Source organism: Ruditapes philippinarum, unplaced genomic scaffold, assembly GCF_026571515.1.
Source record: "Ruditapes philippinarum isolate M1 unplaced genomic scaffold, ASM2657151v2 ctg4097_1_1_1_1, whole genome shotgun sequence".
Taxonomy (NCBI): domain Eukaryota; kingdom Metazoa; phylum Mollusca; class Bivalvia; order Venerida; family Veneridae; genus Ruditapes; species Ruditapes philippinarum.
In genome coordinates, this window is record NW_026864361.1 from 20,062 (window position 1) to 37,181 (window position 17,120).

Below are 17,120 nucleotides of genomic sequence, written 5' to 3' on the forward strand. Positions count from 1 at the left end.
AAAAATTAAAATGTTCATAGTAAGAATCTGTTTATAATTTTATCAGTCAATTGAAAATTAAATTATCATGTAAACAGTTTATATTGTCACACCAGTCTATAAAAACCATCCTGGGAAATGTTTAACTGACCAGAAAAATGATATATTTTATATATTTTTTGCAAGTTTATTAAAAGAGAATCTAAATGTTTGTATCTAATTAAAAGTTATCTATAACTGCTTTTTAGCTCGACTATTCGCAGAATAATCGAGCTAATGCAGTCACCCATTTGTCGGCGTCGGCGTCGGCGTCCCTGTGGTTAAGTTTTTGTATGTAAGCTGGTATCTCCATAACTACTGAAGGGAATGGATTGAAACTTCACACACTTGTTCTCTGTGATTATCTAAGATGATTGGCACAAGTCCCATAACTCTGATTTGCTTTTTTTCATAATTATGCCCCTTTTTCGACTTAGAAATTCTTGGTTAAGTTTTTGTATGTAAGCTGGTATCTCCATAACTACTGAAGGGAATGGATTGAAACTTCACACACTAGTTCTCTGTGATTATCTAAGATGATTGGCACAAGTCCCATAACTCTGATTTGCTTTTTTTTATAATTATGCCCCTTTTTCGACTTAGAAATTCTTGGTTAAGTTTTTGTATGTAAGCTGTTATCTCCATAACTACTGAAGGGAATTGATTGAAACTTCACACACTTGTTCTCTGTGATTATCTCAGATGATTGGCACAAGTCCCATAACTCTGATTTGCTTTTTTACATAATTATGCCCCTTTTTCGACTTAGAAATTCTTGGTTAAGTTTTTGCGTGTAAGCTGGTATCTCCATAACTACTGAAGGGAATGGATTGAAACTTCACACACTTGTTCTCTGTGATTAGCTAAGATAATTGCCACAAGTCCCATAACTCTGATTTGCTTTTTTACATAATTATGCCCCTTTTTCGACTTAGAAATTCTTGGTTAAGTTTTTGCATGTAAGCTGGTATCTCCATAACTACTGAAGGGAATGGATTGAAACTTCACACACTTGTTCTCTGTGATTATCTAAGATGATTGGCACAAGTCCCATAACTCTGATTTGCTTTTTAACATAATTATGCCCCTTTTTCGACTTAGAAATTCTTGGTTAAGTTTTTGCATGTAAGCTGGTATCTCCATAACTACTGAAGGGAATGGATTGAAACTTCACACACTTGGTCTCTGTGATTATTTAAGATGATTGGTACAAGTCCCATAACTCTGATTTGCTTTTTTTGCATAATTATGCCCCTTTTTCGACTCATGAATTCTTGGTAAAGTTTTTGCATGTAAGCTTGTCTCTCCATAACTACTGAAGGGAATGTATTGAAACTTGAAGAGTTTGTACCTTTTCGGACAATTTTATGTATTCATATAGGTAAGCATTATTATACTCAATGAAACACCCTTGTGACAAATTTTCGAATAGTCGAGCGTTACTGTCCTCCGACAGTTCTTGTTACTAAACGAATTTAATTATTGGTTAAATGTTTGTGTTTGGTGAAAGGTATCCTGTATTTAGTTCATTTTTAGGATTCCAAAAAGGAGCGATCAAAAAATAAAATATAGCTTAAAACATACACAGGTGACGAACATTCTATAGCCAGTGCTATTCTGCAACACTTAAAAACTCTAATGGACTAAAAAGGTACTACTGTATGGGATAGTGAGTGAATATTTCAAAATTTGGGCTTCACTGGTTCCCATATCCATTTTTGAGATTCGTTGTCAGTACAAGGTAGAGCTGTAAGAGTATCTTCACCTCGATCAGCTGTCAAACAAGTTTTACTTAATACATGCATAAGAGTATTGTTTTCATCGCTATAAATCCATTCTTTTTCCTGTTTGTTTTGAAAATGGTCACAATGTTTGTACATTGCTCTAGATTCGAATGCAATGTACAAACAGTATCCGAGATTCCGTATCTCGGACCTTTCTGTGAATTCAAACAATTGTGATATCCCTCTGCCATGGCATGGGTATTGCGTAGGGTCTCCGTGTTTTCCGTTTTTATCTAAACACATATCAGTATGTTTATTTTGTAGTGAGCCTATTTTCTTTGAATCTGTAGGCAGATGAAAGTCTGAAAATTCCCGAAGTTTATCTAGAAAATACTGAAATGATTTACACTGGTTATCCTCTCTTATCTTTTTCCTATGACTGATGTCGCCAATGTCGACCTCTTTTGGATTAACGTGACAATAGTCATATATTATCTTTTTATAAGGTTCATCTACCCAGGTTTCAACAAGCCGGAATTTATTCACAGTACCAACTTCACCGACGTACCACAGAACCTGCGATGTAAAAATATACACAACAGTTATTGTTATGTTTACATTGTATAATTATTATATTTTTCTTTCGCATAAACTGATTAATATGTTCTACTCTGCAAATAACTCAGTTTAATAGCAATGACATTCGACATATTAATAAAGGTAGATACAGTAAACATAAAAAAATGTTTTATCCAACGATAGCAATGCTTAATGTAACAGTAAAAGTACAAGATTCTCTTAGAAAGTAGACAAACCAACAAACTATGAAGCATTCAGGAACCATCTGTCAAAACGTTTTTCCAAAAAATAGTGTTAAATCGTATCTAGTTTTGAGTTTTAGTCGAGGGGCGCTCATCCTTTATCTGTACCGTAAATGTTTTCGATGTAGTTGTCTACTTTTATTAACTGTCTTAATCAAAGCGCTGAAAGCACTGCTGGGGGCGCATTATGTTGATTGTATAGTGGTCTATTGTTACAAGCAGATGCCATTCCTACTTTCAAAGCAGATGTCACATTTTTACTCGATTATTCGATAAGAATAAGTAGAATTATCCTAGTCATCTGAACATTGGCGTCTATCACCTCAATTTTTCCCGAAGTCCATTGACATATGGCATTGAAACTTTGCACACTTGATCCCGATCAGGCACCCATTTGTTAAAGATTGCCTATGGCTTCAAGATATTTTCGTATTCCATAGACATCTGGCTTTGAAATAAATTGAAATGTTATACATTTCTTTGCGAGCATACTAGCTAGGACTCTCTCCAATGCTTATATCTGTAGCATATTGGGTTTAAAGAAATTTTTGGTCCTTTTGTGAACTTAAAATATTTTAAATAACCAAGGTTCTTCTATTGTCAAGCACTAAGCATATAGTTGAGTGTGCTGTCCTACCAACAGCTATTGTTTGCATACCTTGTGAAATATAACTCCTTCAAACTTTTGTTCAGTTATTATTATACAAACACAAGAACTGTCTGAGGACAGTAAGGCTCGACTATTCGAAAAAGTTGTCACAAGGGTGTTTATTGAGTAAAAAATGCTTACCAATGAATACATAAAACTGACCGAAAAGGTACAAAGGCTTGGATTAAGATGTTTTATCAAGTAAATCACTGCTTTATTATCATGAATGCATAAAATTGTCCCAAAAAAGGCACAAACCCTTCAGTAGTTATGGAGATAACATGCTTACAAGCAAAACTTTACCATTAAATTCTAAGTTGAAAAAGGGGAGAAAAATAAGCCTAAATTCTCGATAAAATTATGGATCTTGGTCAGTAACCTACATGTACAATTATAACCCTAAATGCATGTGAAGTTTTAATATTGTAAGCAGAGTTATCCAACTTGTCAATCTGATGTACATTGTTACTATAAATAACTATTGTAAGTTTCAATTGAATATCTCAAGCAATAATTGAGATATTTGACTTTAAAAATAAACTTAAACCAACGCAGACGCGGACGCTGGGTTACTACAATAGCTCTCATATTTTTCAAATAGTCGAGCTAAAAACTACCAAGTCATGGTTGAGACCATATAGTTATTCCATATATAAATATATATGTATATATCATGGAAAAACATTTCAAGATGTTACAATGGATTGTAGTGTATAACAAGAAAATCAGTGTACTTTAACTTTAATCCAATAATCATACAAACATCTGTAAATAACTGGAACAAAATATTTCTTAAATAAAACCATACAAAACAAGAGGGCCATGATAGCCCTAGATCGCTCACCTGACTTATCAAACTCATCCAAACAATTACCTAGACAAACATTCTGACCAAGTCTCACGACAGGTGAGTCAAAAATGTGACCACTACAGTGTTAACAAGGGATTATCCATATTTGAGAAGTGCGACCCTTTTTTTACTCAGGTGACACATATTCAAACTTGACCTAAAAATCATCAAAACAAACTGTCAGACCAATTTCCAGGATACTTGGATCAAAACAGTAGCAACAAGAGTGTTAACAAGATTTTTCTATTTTTAGCTCCGGTGACCTAGTTTCACATGCGATTTCGAACTCATCCAAGCAATTACCTAGACAAGCATCCTGACCAAGTTTGATGATAATTGAGTCGAAAATGTAACCAGTAGAATGTTAACAAGGCTTTTCCATATTTGGGCGGCGTGACCTAGTTTTTTCATCCGAGATGACCCATGTTGGATCTTGACTTAGAAATCATCAAAACAAACTTTTAGACCAATTAACAGAATATTTGGATCACAACAGTAGCCACTAGAGTGTTAACAAGATTTTTCTATTTTTTATCTCCTGTGACCTAGTTTTTCATCCGAGATGTCCCATGTTCGATTTATTCCCAGCAATGACCTAGGCAAGTTTCCTGACCAAGTTTGCTAACAATTGAGTCAAAATTGAGACCACTAGAGTGTAGACAAGGTTTTTCTATTTTTAGCTCCTGTGACCTAGTTTTTCATCCGAGATGACCCATTTCCGAACTCATCCGAGCTATCACCTAGACAAGCATCTTAATCAAGTTTGATGATGATTGATGCAAAAATGTGACCACAAGAGTGTTAACAAGGTTTTTCTATTTCTACCCCAGGTGACCTACTTTTTCATCCAAGATGACCCATGTTCAAACTCATCCGAGCTATCAACTAGACAAACATCTTGACAAAGTTTGATGATGACTGATGCAAAAAAGGTGACTGCAAGAGTGTTAACAAGGTTTTTTCTATTTTTAGCTCCGGTGACCTACTTTTTCATCCGAGATGACCCATGTTTGTACTCACCAGAGCTATCACATAGACAAGCATCTTGACCAAGTTTGATGATGATTGATGCAAAAATGTGACCGCTAGATTGTTAACAATGTTTTTCTATTTTTTAGCTCCGGTGACCTACATTTTCATCTGAGATGACCCATGTTCAAACTCATCCAAGATATCAACTAGATAAGCATCCTGACCAAGTTTGATGATGATTGATGCAAAAATGTGACTGCTAGAGTGTTAACAAGGTTTTTCTATTTATAGCTCTGGTGACCTAGTTTTACATCCTAAATGACCCATGTTCGAACTCATCCGAGCTATCAACCAGATAAGCATCCTGACAAAGTGTGATGATGATCGGGTCAAAAATGTGACCACTAGAGTGTTCACAAGGTTTTTCTATTTTTAGCTCCTGTGACCTAGTTTTTCATCAGAGATGACCCATGTTCAAACTCATCCAAGCAATTGACTAGACAAGCATTCTGACCAAGTTTGATGATGATTGGTTTAAAAATGTGACCACTAGAGTGTTCACAAGGTGTTTTCTATTTATAGCTCCTGTGACCTACTTTTTTCATCAGAGATGACCCATGTTCGAACTCATCCGAGCTATCACCTAGGCAAAACATCCTGACCAAGTTTAATGATGATTGGGTCAAAAAATGTGACCTCTACAGTGTTCACAAGGTTTTTTTTTTTTTTAGCTCTTGTGACCTAGCCTTTCATCCGAGATGACTTATGTTCGAACTCATCCATGCTTTCAACTAGATAAGCATCCTGACCAAGTTTGATGATGATTGAGACAAGCAATTGTGGACGGACGACGGACATTCACCGATCCTTAAAGCTCACCCTGAGCAAGCTCAGGTGAGCTAAAACCAAAAACTGATGATGACAGAACGGGTATCACTTTATGCCTATAAAATTTTTTTTGCTCAAGTGATTTTTTTTTTCGAAGAGCTACAATGTGAAATTACATAAGTAAAATCTATTTCAAAGCTGCATGCATTCATATGAATATATTTTTAAAAAAAATCAATCTTGATTAAATAAAAAAAAAGTTCAAGGATAGCCCAAACTTGTTAATTATAAAAAAATATATATACAGAATATTATGTTGTAGTAGCTCTCTGAGGCTTTTTTATTTTGCTATGAGCAGCGGTGGGAAATTGATATCTTGCGAGACTAAAGGGCGAGCTAGATAACAATTTTCCAACATTGCAAGTAGAAAAATGCATAGCCTCAGAAAGCTACTACAACATAATTTTCCTTTAATAATATACCTTTTTCGTTTGAAGTATAATGATTTTCATTATACTACACTTATATAAGAAATTTCAGAAAAAGAAATGTAGCTGTCAAGAAATAAATTATGACTGACAGATGAATACCTAATTTGTGCAAAACCAGCCACACCTTTTATTATTTTGGTTGCCGTTTCCATATACTATATGTTTATACACAGCTAAGATCAGAACCAACATTAACAAGAACCGGTTGAACCGGGTGAAATGCTCCCCGAGAAGGTTCTGGACACTGAAAGTGTAAAAAAAATGAACAAAGGGCAAAAACCCCAAAATTAGGCAAAGCGGAGTTATGTTTTTTTTTGCACTGCACTTCTATTCAATTAGATCTATCCATCTATAAAGTTGCCTGATGATATCAGAGTTATGTCCAAGGTAAAATTCAAAGTGTAAAAATGAAATTACGGTAATAACTCCAAAATTAGACCAGGCTTTCTTTAGGTTCTTTAAGCATTGCAGTTCTATCCAATTATATCTAGCTACCTACAAAGTTTCATGTTGATATCTCTAATAGTTTTTTAAAGTTATGTCTCGTACAAAAGTCAAAAAGTAAAAATAAACAAAGGGCAATTACTTCAAAATAAGGCAAGGCAGAGTAATAATTCTTAAGCACTGCTTAGAGTAATGTCCCGGAAAAAGTTCAAAGTGTCAAAATGAATCAAAGGGCAATAACTCCAAAAGTAGGCAAGACAGTTTACAGTTTCTTGTGCACTGCAAACTTACTCAACGATTATCTATCTACCTACAAAGTTTCATGTTGAATATCTCTTTTACATTGAGAGTTATGTCTCAGACAAAGTTCAAAGTGTAAAAATAAACAAAAGGGGATAATTAAAAAAATTAGGCAAGGGAGATTTTTAAGGTTCTTGTGCACTGCTTACCAAAACTCAATGAAATCTATCTACCTACAAAGTTTTCATGTTGATTACCTCTTATAGCTTTTTAGAGACAAAGTTCAAAGTGTAAAATAAAGAAAGGGGGATAATTCAAAAATTAGGCAAGGCAGAGTTACGGTTCTTGTGCACTGCATACCAAGTCAATGAGATCTATCTACCTACAAAGTTTCATGTTGATACCTCTTATAGTTTAAAGGTTATGTCCGGACAAATTTCAAAGTATAAAATAAACAAAGGGGGATTATTCAAAAATTAGGTTAAGGCAGAGTTACGGTTTTTCTTGTACACTGCATACCAAGTCAATGAGATCTATCTACCTACAAAGTTTCATTTTGATACCTCTTATACTTTTAGAGTTATGTCCCGGACAAAGTTCAAAGTGTAAAATAAACAAAGGGGTATAATTCAAAAATTAAGCAAGGCAGAGTTACGGTTTTGTGCACTGCACACCTACTCAAATTAGATCTATCTACCTACAAAGTTTCATGTTGATACCTCTTATAGTTTTAGAGTTATGTCCCGGACAAAGTTCAAAGTGTAAAAATAAACAAAGGGAAATAATTCAAAATTAGACAAGGCAGAGTTACGGTTCTTGTGCACTGCCACACCTACTCAATTAGATCTATCTACCTACAAAGTTTCATGTTGATACCTTCTATATAGTTTTAGAGTTATGTCCCGGGACAAAGTTCAAATTGTAAAATAAACAAAGGGGAATAATTTCAAAAAATTAAGCAAGGCAGAGTTGAGGTTCTTGTGCACTGCACACCTACTCAATGAGATCTATTCTACCTACCAATGTTTACAAAGTTTCATGTTAAAATACCTGTTGTTGTTTCAAAGTTTAAGTCCCGGACAAGAAAAGGGATGGACGGACGGACGGACAAGGCGGCGACTATATGCCTCCCCGAAATTTTTTTTGGGGAGCATAAAAATAGTCCAGGGCCTTTTTTTTTTTCATATATGGTACTGTATTTGTCTCTAACATAATACAGAATTTTCTAAACCGTTGAAAACTATTTGCGCTTCAAGATAATCCTGTGTTTTAGGAAGAAAATTTATAGGTATATAATTAAATTTGCTGTCATTGACATTTCTTATGCCTTATATTTATTATATGTATTTCTTGCAATCCTATTTATAGCTACAAATTCTATGAATTAAAATAGAAATGAAGGGTAGCATGCAGACGGTGTTTGATATTTGTGTGATAAAAATTTAAAGATTCATTGGAAATCATCCCCAGTAACCGAATACTCTAAATGACCGAGTACTCGAGTATTTGATTTTTAGTAATTGTTGCCATCCCTAAAAAAAATTAAGTACTTGACCAAGATCAAACTAAGATCTAAATAAAAAACTTTTGAAAACAGAATTAATTATTTTGAAAAATTCACTCTGAGCTGTATTATTTAAAATGGGTGTTCAAACACATTGAAAACATTGATAATTTTCATTTCATGTTCTTGGTGATGAAGTGGTGCCCTCAATATAGTTATCACTGCATTCTATCTTCCCTCATAACTCCTACTATTACTGTATCTGTCAAACAAGCATCTCTGTTTTCTGAAATAGAGTTTTGAAAAAGTTTATTGCTGACCGAGATATTCCATACTTGTATGTTAACTTTTTTTCAGCATCTTTCTGTTAGAATTACTCTGATTTATAAAGGTATAAAACCAAAAAAATGCGCGACCAATGCCAGAGCTCAACCCCTCTGATCAGATTTCACAAACGAGCATCTGAGTAGAACCACGCGCCTTTTTTTTAAAGCTAGCTGGATTTGCTTTCTCACATTAAAGAATCCATTATTAAATATAATAGAACATTCATTAATTGCTTCACAGTCTCTTTGTAAACATAAAATAAGCATGTTTTGTGTTTACATAAAGTAGCTATGTAATGTTAAAAACACCACATTCTATAGTTGGTCACAATATAAATATATAGTGTTGTTAGGAAACTGACAGTTTTTTTAAGAAGGACCAATTTTTTTTTGTCTCGTAAGAAGGAACATGGCTTCCAATGCATAGTTAATTCATTCAAATTAGACATATTCAAAAAGAATTGCATAGAATTTCAATACATTTTCATGATTAAAATATTTTACTGATTGAGCATAGTATATCTTTAAAGGTAAGTGGTTTAGGTGCATTACTTTGACTATGGTCACCCCAATTAAATCTATTTATTTGCTTAGTAACACAAACTTTTTAAAGTCATATAAATTTGTAAATGTGAGTGATTCTGATAATCTATATACAGCTAAGGTCAAGATGAGATGATTAGGTTTTACTGACTGCTTACTAAATGAAGTCACTATTTCAATGTCAAATGGCCTTGAGGTGAAAGGAATGAAAACTTGAATTTCAAAATACAATTTAAGTGAATTACATGTCACAAATGAGCCATGTCATGACAAAACCAACATAATGGGTTTGCGACCAGCATGGATCCAGACCAGGTTTTGGTCTGATCAGGATCCATGCTGTTCGCTTACCAAACCTTATTACAAGTAGAGAAACTGATAGCGAACAGTATGGATCCTGATCAGACTGGCGGATGCCCATTATGTGGTTTCGTCATGACACGGCCTAAAATGTTTTTGCTATCGACTTTTGTTCCTAAATTAACAACAGATTTGCATAATGAAAAGATATTGAAATAATTAATATACAATTGGCTCTAAGTGCCAAAAGCTTACAGATTTTTTAAATAAACTTTGAGCCCTGTGTTTGGCCTTTTAACATGTCAAACATTTAGAAAGTATTTATTAAGGAAAAGTGTGTACAAATAATCATGTACCTCTTCATTATATGCCCATGACATTGAAAAAAAACATTGTGTCATCTGTTTACTTCAAGGTTAGTCACATTGACAGTATCACATTTTTAGACTTCATCTCTCGTGATTCCATTCATAAAAAGCATCCTCAAAATGGGTCCTCTTAATTTCACATTCATTCAATCTGACAAAAAACCTCCTGGAAAAGAAGTTAGAGAAAACATATGCCACTAATTATGTCAGTTAATGTTCAAAATAAATACTTGAGAAACTATTTGGTCAAAATTGTAAATATACAAAGATTTTCAAACCAAAATATATATATAACAATGAACATTTCCTTTTTAACTTTCTAAACATATATAATGTATTGGTCTTACTTGAAGAAAATGTTTTGCCCGTTGTGACCGAAAAGGGATTAAGGACCATTTACTATTGTTTTTCCTTTTGTTTATTAAAGGGCCATGGCCCCATATTCTATTGTTATGGAATTGAAATTCTATTGTTTCTCTTTTGTTATGCTACAGTAAGATGGATATATATATCAAAGTCAGAAAAAAGCTTAACATGTTTTTACCTTAATGGCCTGTATAATTATGTTTCACAGCTTCTCAGCAAACAACCAACTGAGCCACAATTGAAATCTAACAAACAAAGCCTTTATTCACAAACCTGAAATAAAAACTTTTCCTAATCAATACAATAGTTCTTTTTAATTTATTACATACTTCATTGAAACATTAAGAAATATTGATAAAGTAAAATGCTCATTTTCATTTTCCTGTATTTTCAATGTAATTATTCATTTTTCATTGCGTATTTTCACAAGTGTCTCCTAAATTTAGCCTATACACAATAAGACTGTAAAGAGATAATAGGGCAATTCTTTATTAATTTCAAGTATTTATAGTCGAAACAGTCCTTTTTAAAGGCATATATATGGGTAAGTTGAATGTTGCATGTCCAGATATGATGACTAACAATAATTATTGTAAAAGTGAGTAATAATTTGTCGGAATCATAGCTCAATCGGTAGAGAACATAGCTCGAGGTTACCAGATTTGAAAAAAAAAAAATTATTAATTTTGTTCTGACATGTCAGGAACAACTTAGACATGTCAGGAACAACTTGAAATTTAAATGAGTTTTTCGTTTGATTGATTTTTTGTTACCTATCTTACCTTTTTCATTGAAGTATTCTTTACCTTCTTAAAAATTATTGCCCAAATCTCATTTCTTTCTCTTTTTTTTTTAAACTTCTTTTCATGAATTTAATATGAATATTTTCAACAGATTTTAAAATAATCAAAATACAACACTGTTAAGCATATATAACTGTTGTCAGGATTAAGTTTTGTTTCATCAAAAAAAAAAAACTTGAATAGAAAATAGAACAGTTTCCACCTGTAGTTTTGGAACCCACTAACTGAATTCACTTTTATATCAATATTATGCAGTCTTAAACTTATTTCACTAGTAAGTCAAATGATTTATTATCTCAAACAATGTAATTTACATGTAGTATAAGTTTTATGGAAATAATGTGGTTAATCACTTGCAGTTAATCAAGGCTTGACAAATCCACTTGTCCGCTCATAAATGATAAATACGAGTAAAAAATGACTCTGGACAAGTTAATCTCCCAAAAATGCTCATCCTGCAGGACATGTGAAATTTCTAGCATAAATTAATCAAATTTCATTTCAATTCTTTTGAAACCATTTTTCAAGTTTTACTAGTAGGACAGAGCACAAATAAATTCCCCTGTGTTGATGGGCAAAACTGATGTTGATTTTGTTGAATGCAACGCTTAATTCTGTCTGATTCTATTTTGTAAAAAACTTACTAAAAGCCCGTGCGGCGATTTCCAGTATGTTCCACAAAATTTTTTTAAAATGTCACAATGCAATATATTTGGCAAATGTTTAGCCAGAAAGAAGTAAGTTAAACAGTGTCTTCAAAAAAGAAAAAAATGTCTTTCAAAAAAAAAAAATGAGTCAGAACGTGTAGGAAATTTATATTTTTTTAAGCATTGTTGTTGTTGTTGTTTTTCGTTTTTCAAATCCCTGATATATTATTTGTAGTATTTGTAACTATATATATATTATCTATTCTATTTTGTAATAGAACAGCATTTTTTCCCTTATAAAAACTATTTACATTCCCAATAAAAAAAGACAGCAAATTTTCAAATGTTTTATTTTTAAAGTCCCAAAATTACTGTCAAAATTCCCATCCAAAATTGGCATATATAAAATGGATGATTTCATATTGATAAGTGATATGTGATAAAAAACCAAGTATAACTACATCTGACAGAGCAATATTTGTACCTAGTTTCATTTTATACTTCCGAACATTATTTATGTACATGTACTCATTTTTTTCACTCCAATAAGAAATCAATATATAATGCATGGTTTAACTTTAAATGTGTAATAAATATTATGCATAATTCTCATGTCTCCCTGGATAAAAATTCTAAATTAACCATGTGGCATGAATATCTGTCAGTTATGTAGTATCAATTTTGGAGTCAAAAACGCATTTTTCCAAAAAAAAATTGTACTGGTAGCGTATAGATGTTACACAGAACTAAGCAAATGTCAGGGTTTTTCAATGCTAATCCCCAGTGTAAATATAATTATAACCTTACTCAAATTTTTTAAAATGAGGGGTGAAGTGTCTGCAAAAAAGGGCCTAGGGTGAAAGTGTTCTGGGGGTGAAGTGTCTGTAAGCCCGAGTGATGGACAAGGCAAGACATGTCGATTTTTTTTTAGCTTTATTATGAAGTTGCAGTACATGAGAGACTGGCACATGATGAATCAGCACATAAATAAAACAATCTAGTGTTCTGTGGTTTCTAAGTGTCATACCTCAGCTCTTTTCCTTATTACAATGAAATTTTACATGATTGTTATCCACCGCTGGTTTGTTTTAAGCAGTGAATGATAGGTACCGTTTCAGCAGATTCGCAAAGAGGGTACAAATATGGATTATGCATCGTGGATCCAGTTCATTCTTTGAGAAAATGTAATAAGACATCATTACTGAACTTGTATATTTTTTATTTAAAAAATCTGTAAGGTAAGCCATCAACAATATGTATACGCTAGATGTAAATAACTCACCTCCAAAAAATATATAAAAAAAAAATGGGTCAAAAATGTCTGGGTAGGAAATGGTTTGAGGGAGGACTTTCAAGGGAAGGAACTGCTAAAACTTAAAATTTGATAAGGTCAATTCAGTACAAAAAAGCTTTACCCGATAATGGCCGATTTGTGAAGAAAATTTGTAAAAAATACAGCTTTTTGATTGCAACTTAAATATCAACGTTATGAAATATAAACAATGAACTGATGAACATCAGTCATCTTGAATAACGTTGTATTTAAAGTCATATCCGGTATTAAGTCCTTGTATTTTTTTGTAACTGTAAGCAACCAGAATCGCCAACGATTTGACGACGATTTCGCCACTGATAAATGGATAAATGCACAACAAGCAAAGTTATACAACATTTAGGTAAATGGGAGATAAGGTTTTTGTAAAATAAAACTTACAACTCGTTTTAACACGTGGAAATTCTATATAAACTTCTCAATCTTTCACGGAATGAACTTGTAAACAATGGCGATTGGCCGGTTAAAATGACGTAAGGGCGAAAAATAGTTCGTATTCATACGCATGCATTGTTTTTTCTTAAAATTTACACTTATGAAGCATTAGGCCCTATAAGCTTAAAGTTAGCTGATCTGAAATCCGTATTCCATTACTTGCTAAATTTTTGAGTTCTATGACACTTAATTAACTTGTGACTACATGTAATTTGTTACTATATTTATGCAAGTACTTTGGCTATGAATCGACCGCTGGCCGTAGTAATATTAAAATCGCGTAAAGCAAAAAATATACATACAATTTTAAAAGACGATTGCTAAATTTAGTACAAAATTGGCCAGTCAATTTTTAAAATAGATAGGGAAACTATGATTTTGGAGTTACTGCGAAGTTTTGGAACTATTTTGCTTAGCGTAGGTAGCTGACTAATTGTGTTCACATCATAGTAAATCTGAATTTGTCGTTATTACATTGGGGGCGCATTGCGCATGCGCCCCCAAAAACGATAATTATAATGATAGTAATAATAAAACCACACTCAAGAAGAATAGTAAAAGAAATAACCATATCATTATAGAGCGCGGTATTGGGACTAACTAACTTACCCGGCGGTAGATATGAGCCACAAAGGAGCAAGGTATCATTTCAACTACACCCCCGCACATCCACACCTTAATTGAAAGCTCGATCTGTTCACTTCCCCAAACCTTCATTCCAGGATCAAACCCACCAAGCTGAAGGAACCAAGACTTCTTCATACATATCATCATACCCATAACACTCCCCATCACTATGGGCTCTGTTAGATTAGTACGAGAGTTTTTGTATGCATCGTTATATCGCGCCTGCTCTTGTTCAAAGTTCCACTGAAAGAAAGGGAAATCAAACGCGACACCAAAGGGAACACGATTGTGTGTCACCATGAAATTTTCATTGTTTATTCCGCCCATGTTTGAACATAAGAGCGCCTTTGGTTTTTCAACAAGTCTGGCTAGAATTGGCTCCAACCAGCCTACCGATACCTCCATATGGCTGTCCATGCATATGAAATATTCCGTTTGACTTCTTTCTATACCAGCCTGTCTTGCCATCATTAAGCCAACATTTGCCGTCATTCTTATAAGTGTTACTTTCGAAAGACTCTGCACGTGAACATCTAATTTATGTCTCAAATCTGGCTCCGTGGACCCGTCATCAACTAATATGATTTCTTCTAGAAGAGTATCTGGCGAGTAGAATAATATACCATACACTGTGCGCATAAGAACGCTTAGCCTCTCATTCCTGAACGGTATGATAACGCTGACCTTTGGTAGGTTGTCAGGGTAACGAAGTCGCCTGCAACTGTCCGGTCTGTAATCAGGCAACATACGCGGGAATGGAATCATATCGCTTATAAATGCATTATAATCATATTTTCTGTGAAATATCCCTATCAACCGTTTATCTTCTTTGGTCAACAGGTCCGAGAAAATAACAGGAGTTCCATTTCGACCTGAAATAAACCATGCAGATATATTATCCTTACATTATTCATTTCTATCAGTCTCATATATTATGTTTAACAAGACATTTTCGGGTGACCCAATTTATTCTCCCCATCCGAATTATCGGTAAAGGTCGTGGAACCATGCCATACTGACCTTACAAAATCGCTTTTGCATAAATATTTACAACTTGTGCAAGCCTGCAAGGTAACATCAAAATTTGATTTCAAAAGATTAAGTTTGCTATCCAGCAATGAATGGCATCCTTTTCATAGAAAGAAAAGATAGATGGCTGGAAAGGTTTGCTTCTGTTGAAAATGTGTCAGAGTTAAATCGTATACATATACATGCACAGTGTGTTAAATTGAGTGCAGGTATTAGTTTCCGGCACTCCAGAGAATGCCCATTGAGTGGCTTATTTTTTGCAGGGGTTCACTTATTGTGACAGCAGAGAAAGCAGGGAAAGCGACAGAAATATCATATCCAGATGCTCGTTCATTGGTAACTTTTTCTGGGGTTTCATATTGTGACAACAGGGAACGTGTTTTTATGTTTGACTATGAGGACATCAAAACACTCGGCAATCTGACTATTTGAAATAGACTTGACCATCTTTCAATTTAGATAAAATTCATAATTTTAGGGAAACTGTCAAAGTATTATTTACTGAATATTAAGCAAACGTTTAGATGACGTCGATGATGATGATGATGATACTGATGATATTGGTTATACTAATGTTTGATAATAGTGTAAATGAAAGCAGACAATGGTTATGGTGAAATTACTAAGGACTAAAGATTTTTTTTTCATTATTACTTTATAATTACCTGGACCATATTGTTTAGGTAGTATTACAATAGGAGCTGGTTTGAGCACCTTTGGCTTTGCAGTTGTTTGCAGTACACGTGGCGTGCATTTCACAGGCGTTACATATTTTTTGTCACCTGCTGCGCTGTCATCCATGTGAAATAATAAGTAAAACACACATATACAATAAAGAATAGTCAGAATTCCCAAAAAACTTCTCATTTTCAACACCTATAACCCTCTCCTGTCTCTTATAACATCCATAATTTCATTAAATCCATTTGCAGTTATTATAAATAGAGGTAGATACGTGTATTTTTAATGTTTCATGTAAAATAAATCAAATCCAATTTTCAACAATTCAACAGTTCTGCACATGAGACAATTGATATATCAACATGTATTGTTTCATCATATTATATTTGTCAATCTGATGGTTTAAAGCGGGATTACTAGTTACTTTACCACGTTCCCCGTATTAACCAGCATTTGCCATTCGGTTTTGATCGGAGAAAGGATTATCCTGCAACATGTGTCCAACAAAACCTGGTGGCCTTCCCATCGTAAAATGTGAAGCATTGCTTATTAATATTTTGTTAGTTCTTTGCTTGCATAGTATCGCTGTTTATGTAATTAATAATGCTGCATTTTTTTCATTGAATAAAAATGACTATAACATTGTCAATTAAAAACACATTATTTTAAAGTGTCTCCACTTCAATCAAACACGTTCATTACATGTGACTCAAATTACGTGCATATTCATTAGATGTGACAAAATCAAATAATTATGGTAATGACGTGCATTCTGTCTAACACAATGACCTATATAAGAGTGTGATAATGACGTGCATTGCATATGTCAATTGATACAAAGCATTGGATGTTGACAAAATAATGTAAATTGGACGTCATTCAATCACGTGCATTTGATCTGCCATTGTGACGTACATGAGATATAGTGTACTGTCGTACATTAAATTAAACACAAAGATTTGAATCCGGTGTAAAACAGTTGATGACCTACATAGCATGTGATAAAATAGCTTACACAGGATGTGGTGAAATGACGTGCGTCGAATGTGATAAAATTATCTGCAACGAATGTGACGAAATTACGTGCATTGAATGTGACAAGATGAAGTGCATATATATGA

General features: G+C 33.6%; 1 protein-coding gene across 1 annotated transcript; it reads right to left on the bottom strand.

Moving 5' to 3' along the window:
• Positions 1–1,509: 1,509 nt before the first annotated feature.
• LOC132725340 (polypeptide N-acetylgalactosaminyltransferase 13-like) lies at positions 1,510–16,578 on the bottom strand. The gene is made up of 3 exons (XM_060710446.1): positions 15,984–16,578; positions 14,272–15,161; positions 1,510–2,318 (listed from the first exon to the last, which is right to left on the bottom strand). Exons 1-3 carry the CDS (start codon positions 16,183–16,185, stop codon positions 1,701–1,703), a joined length of 1,710 nt encoding a protein of 569 aa, XP_060566429.1. The 5' UTR covers positions 16,186–16,578; the 3' UTR covers positions 1,510–1,700.
• Positions 16,579–17,120: the final 542 nt, after the last annotated feature.

What these genes read in the sequence shown, in the direction of transcription:
- LOC132725340 (XM_060710446.1), bottom strand. Translation starts at nt 16,185, where the DNA reads ATGAGAAGTTTTTTGGGAATTCTGACTATTCTTTATTGTATATGTGTG. An exon ending in ACCTAAACAATATGGTCCAG is followed by an intron (nt 15,162 to 15,983) that starts GTAATTATAAAG and finishes GGTTTATTTCAG; the next exon opens with GTCGAAATGGAACTCCTGTT. An exon ending in TGGCTCATATCTACCGCCGG is followed by an intron (nt 2,319 to 14,271) that starts GTAAGTTAGTTA and finishes TTTACATCGCAG; the next exon opens with GTTCTGTGGTACGTCGGTGA.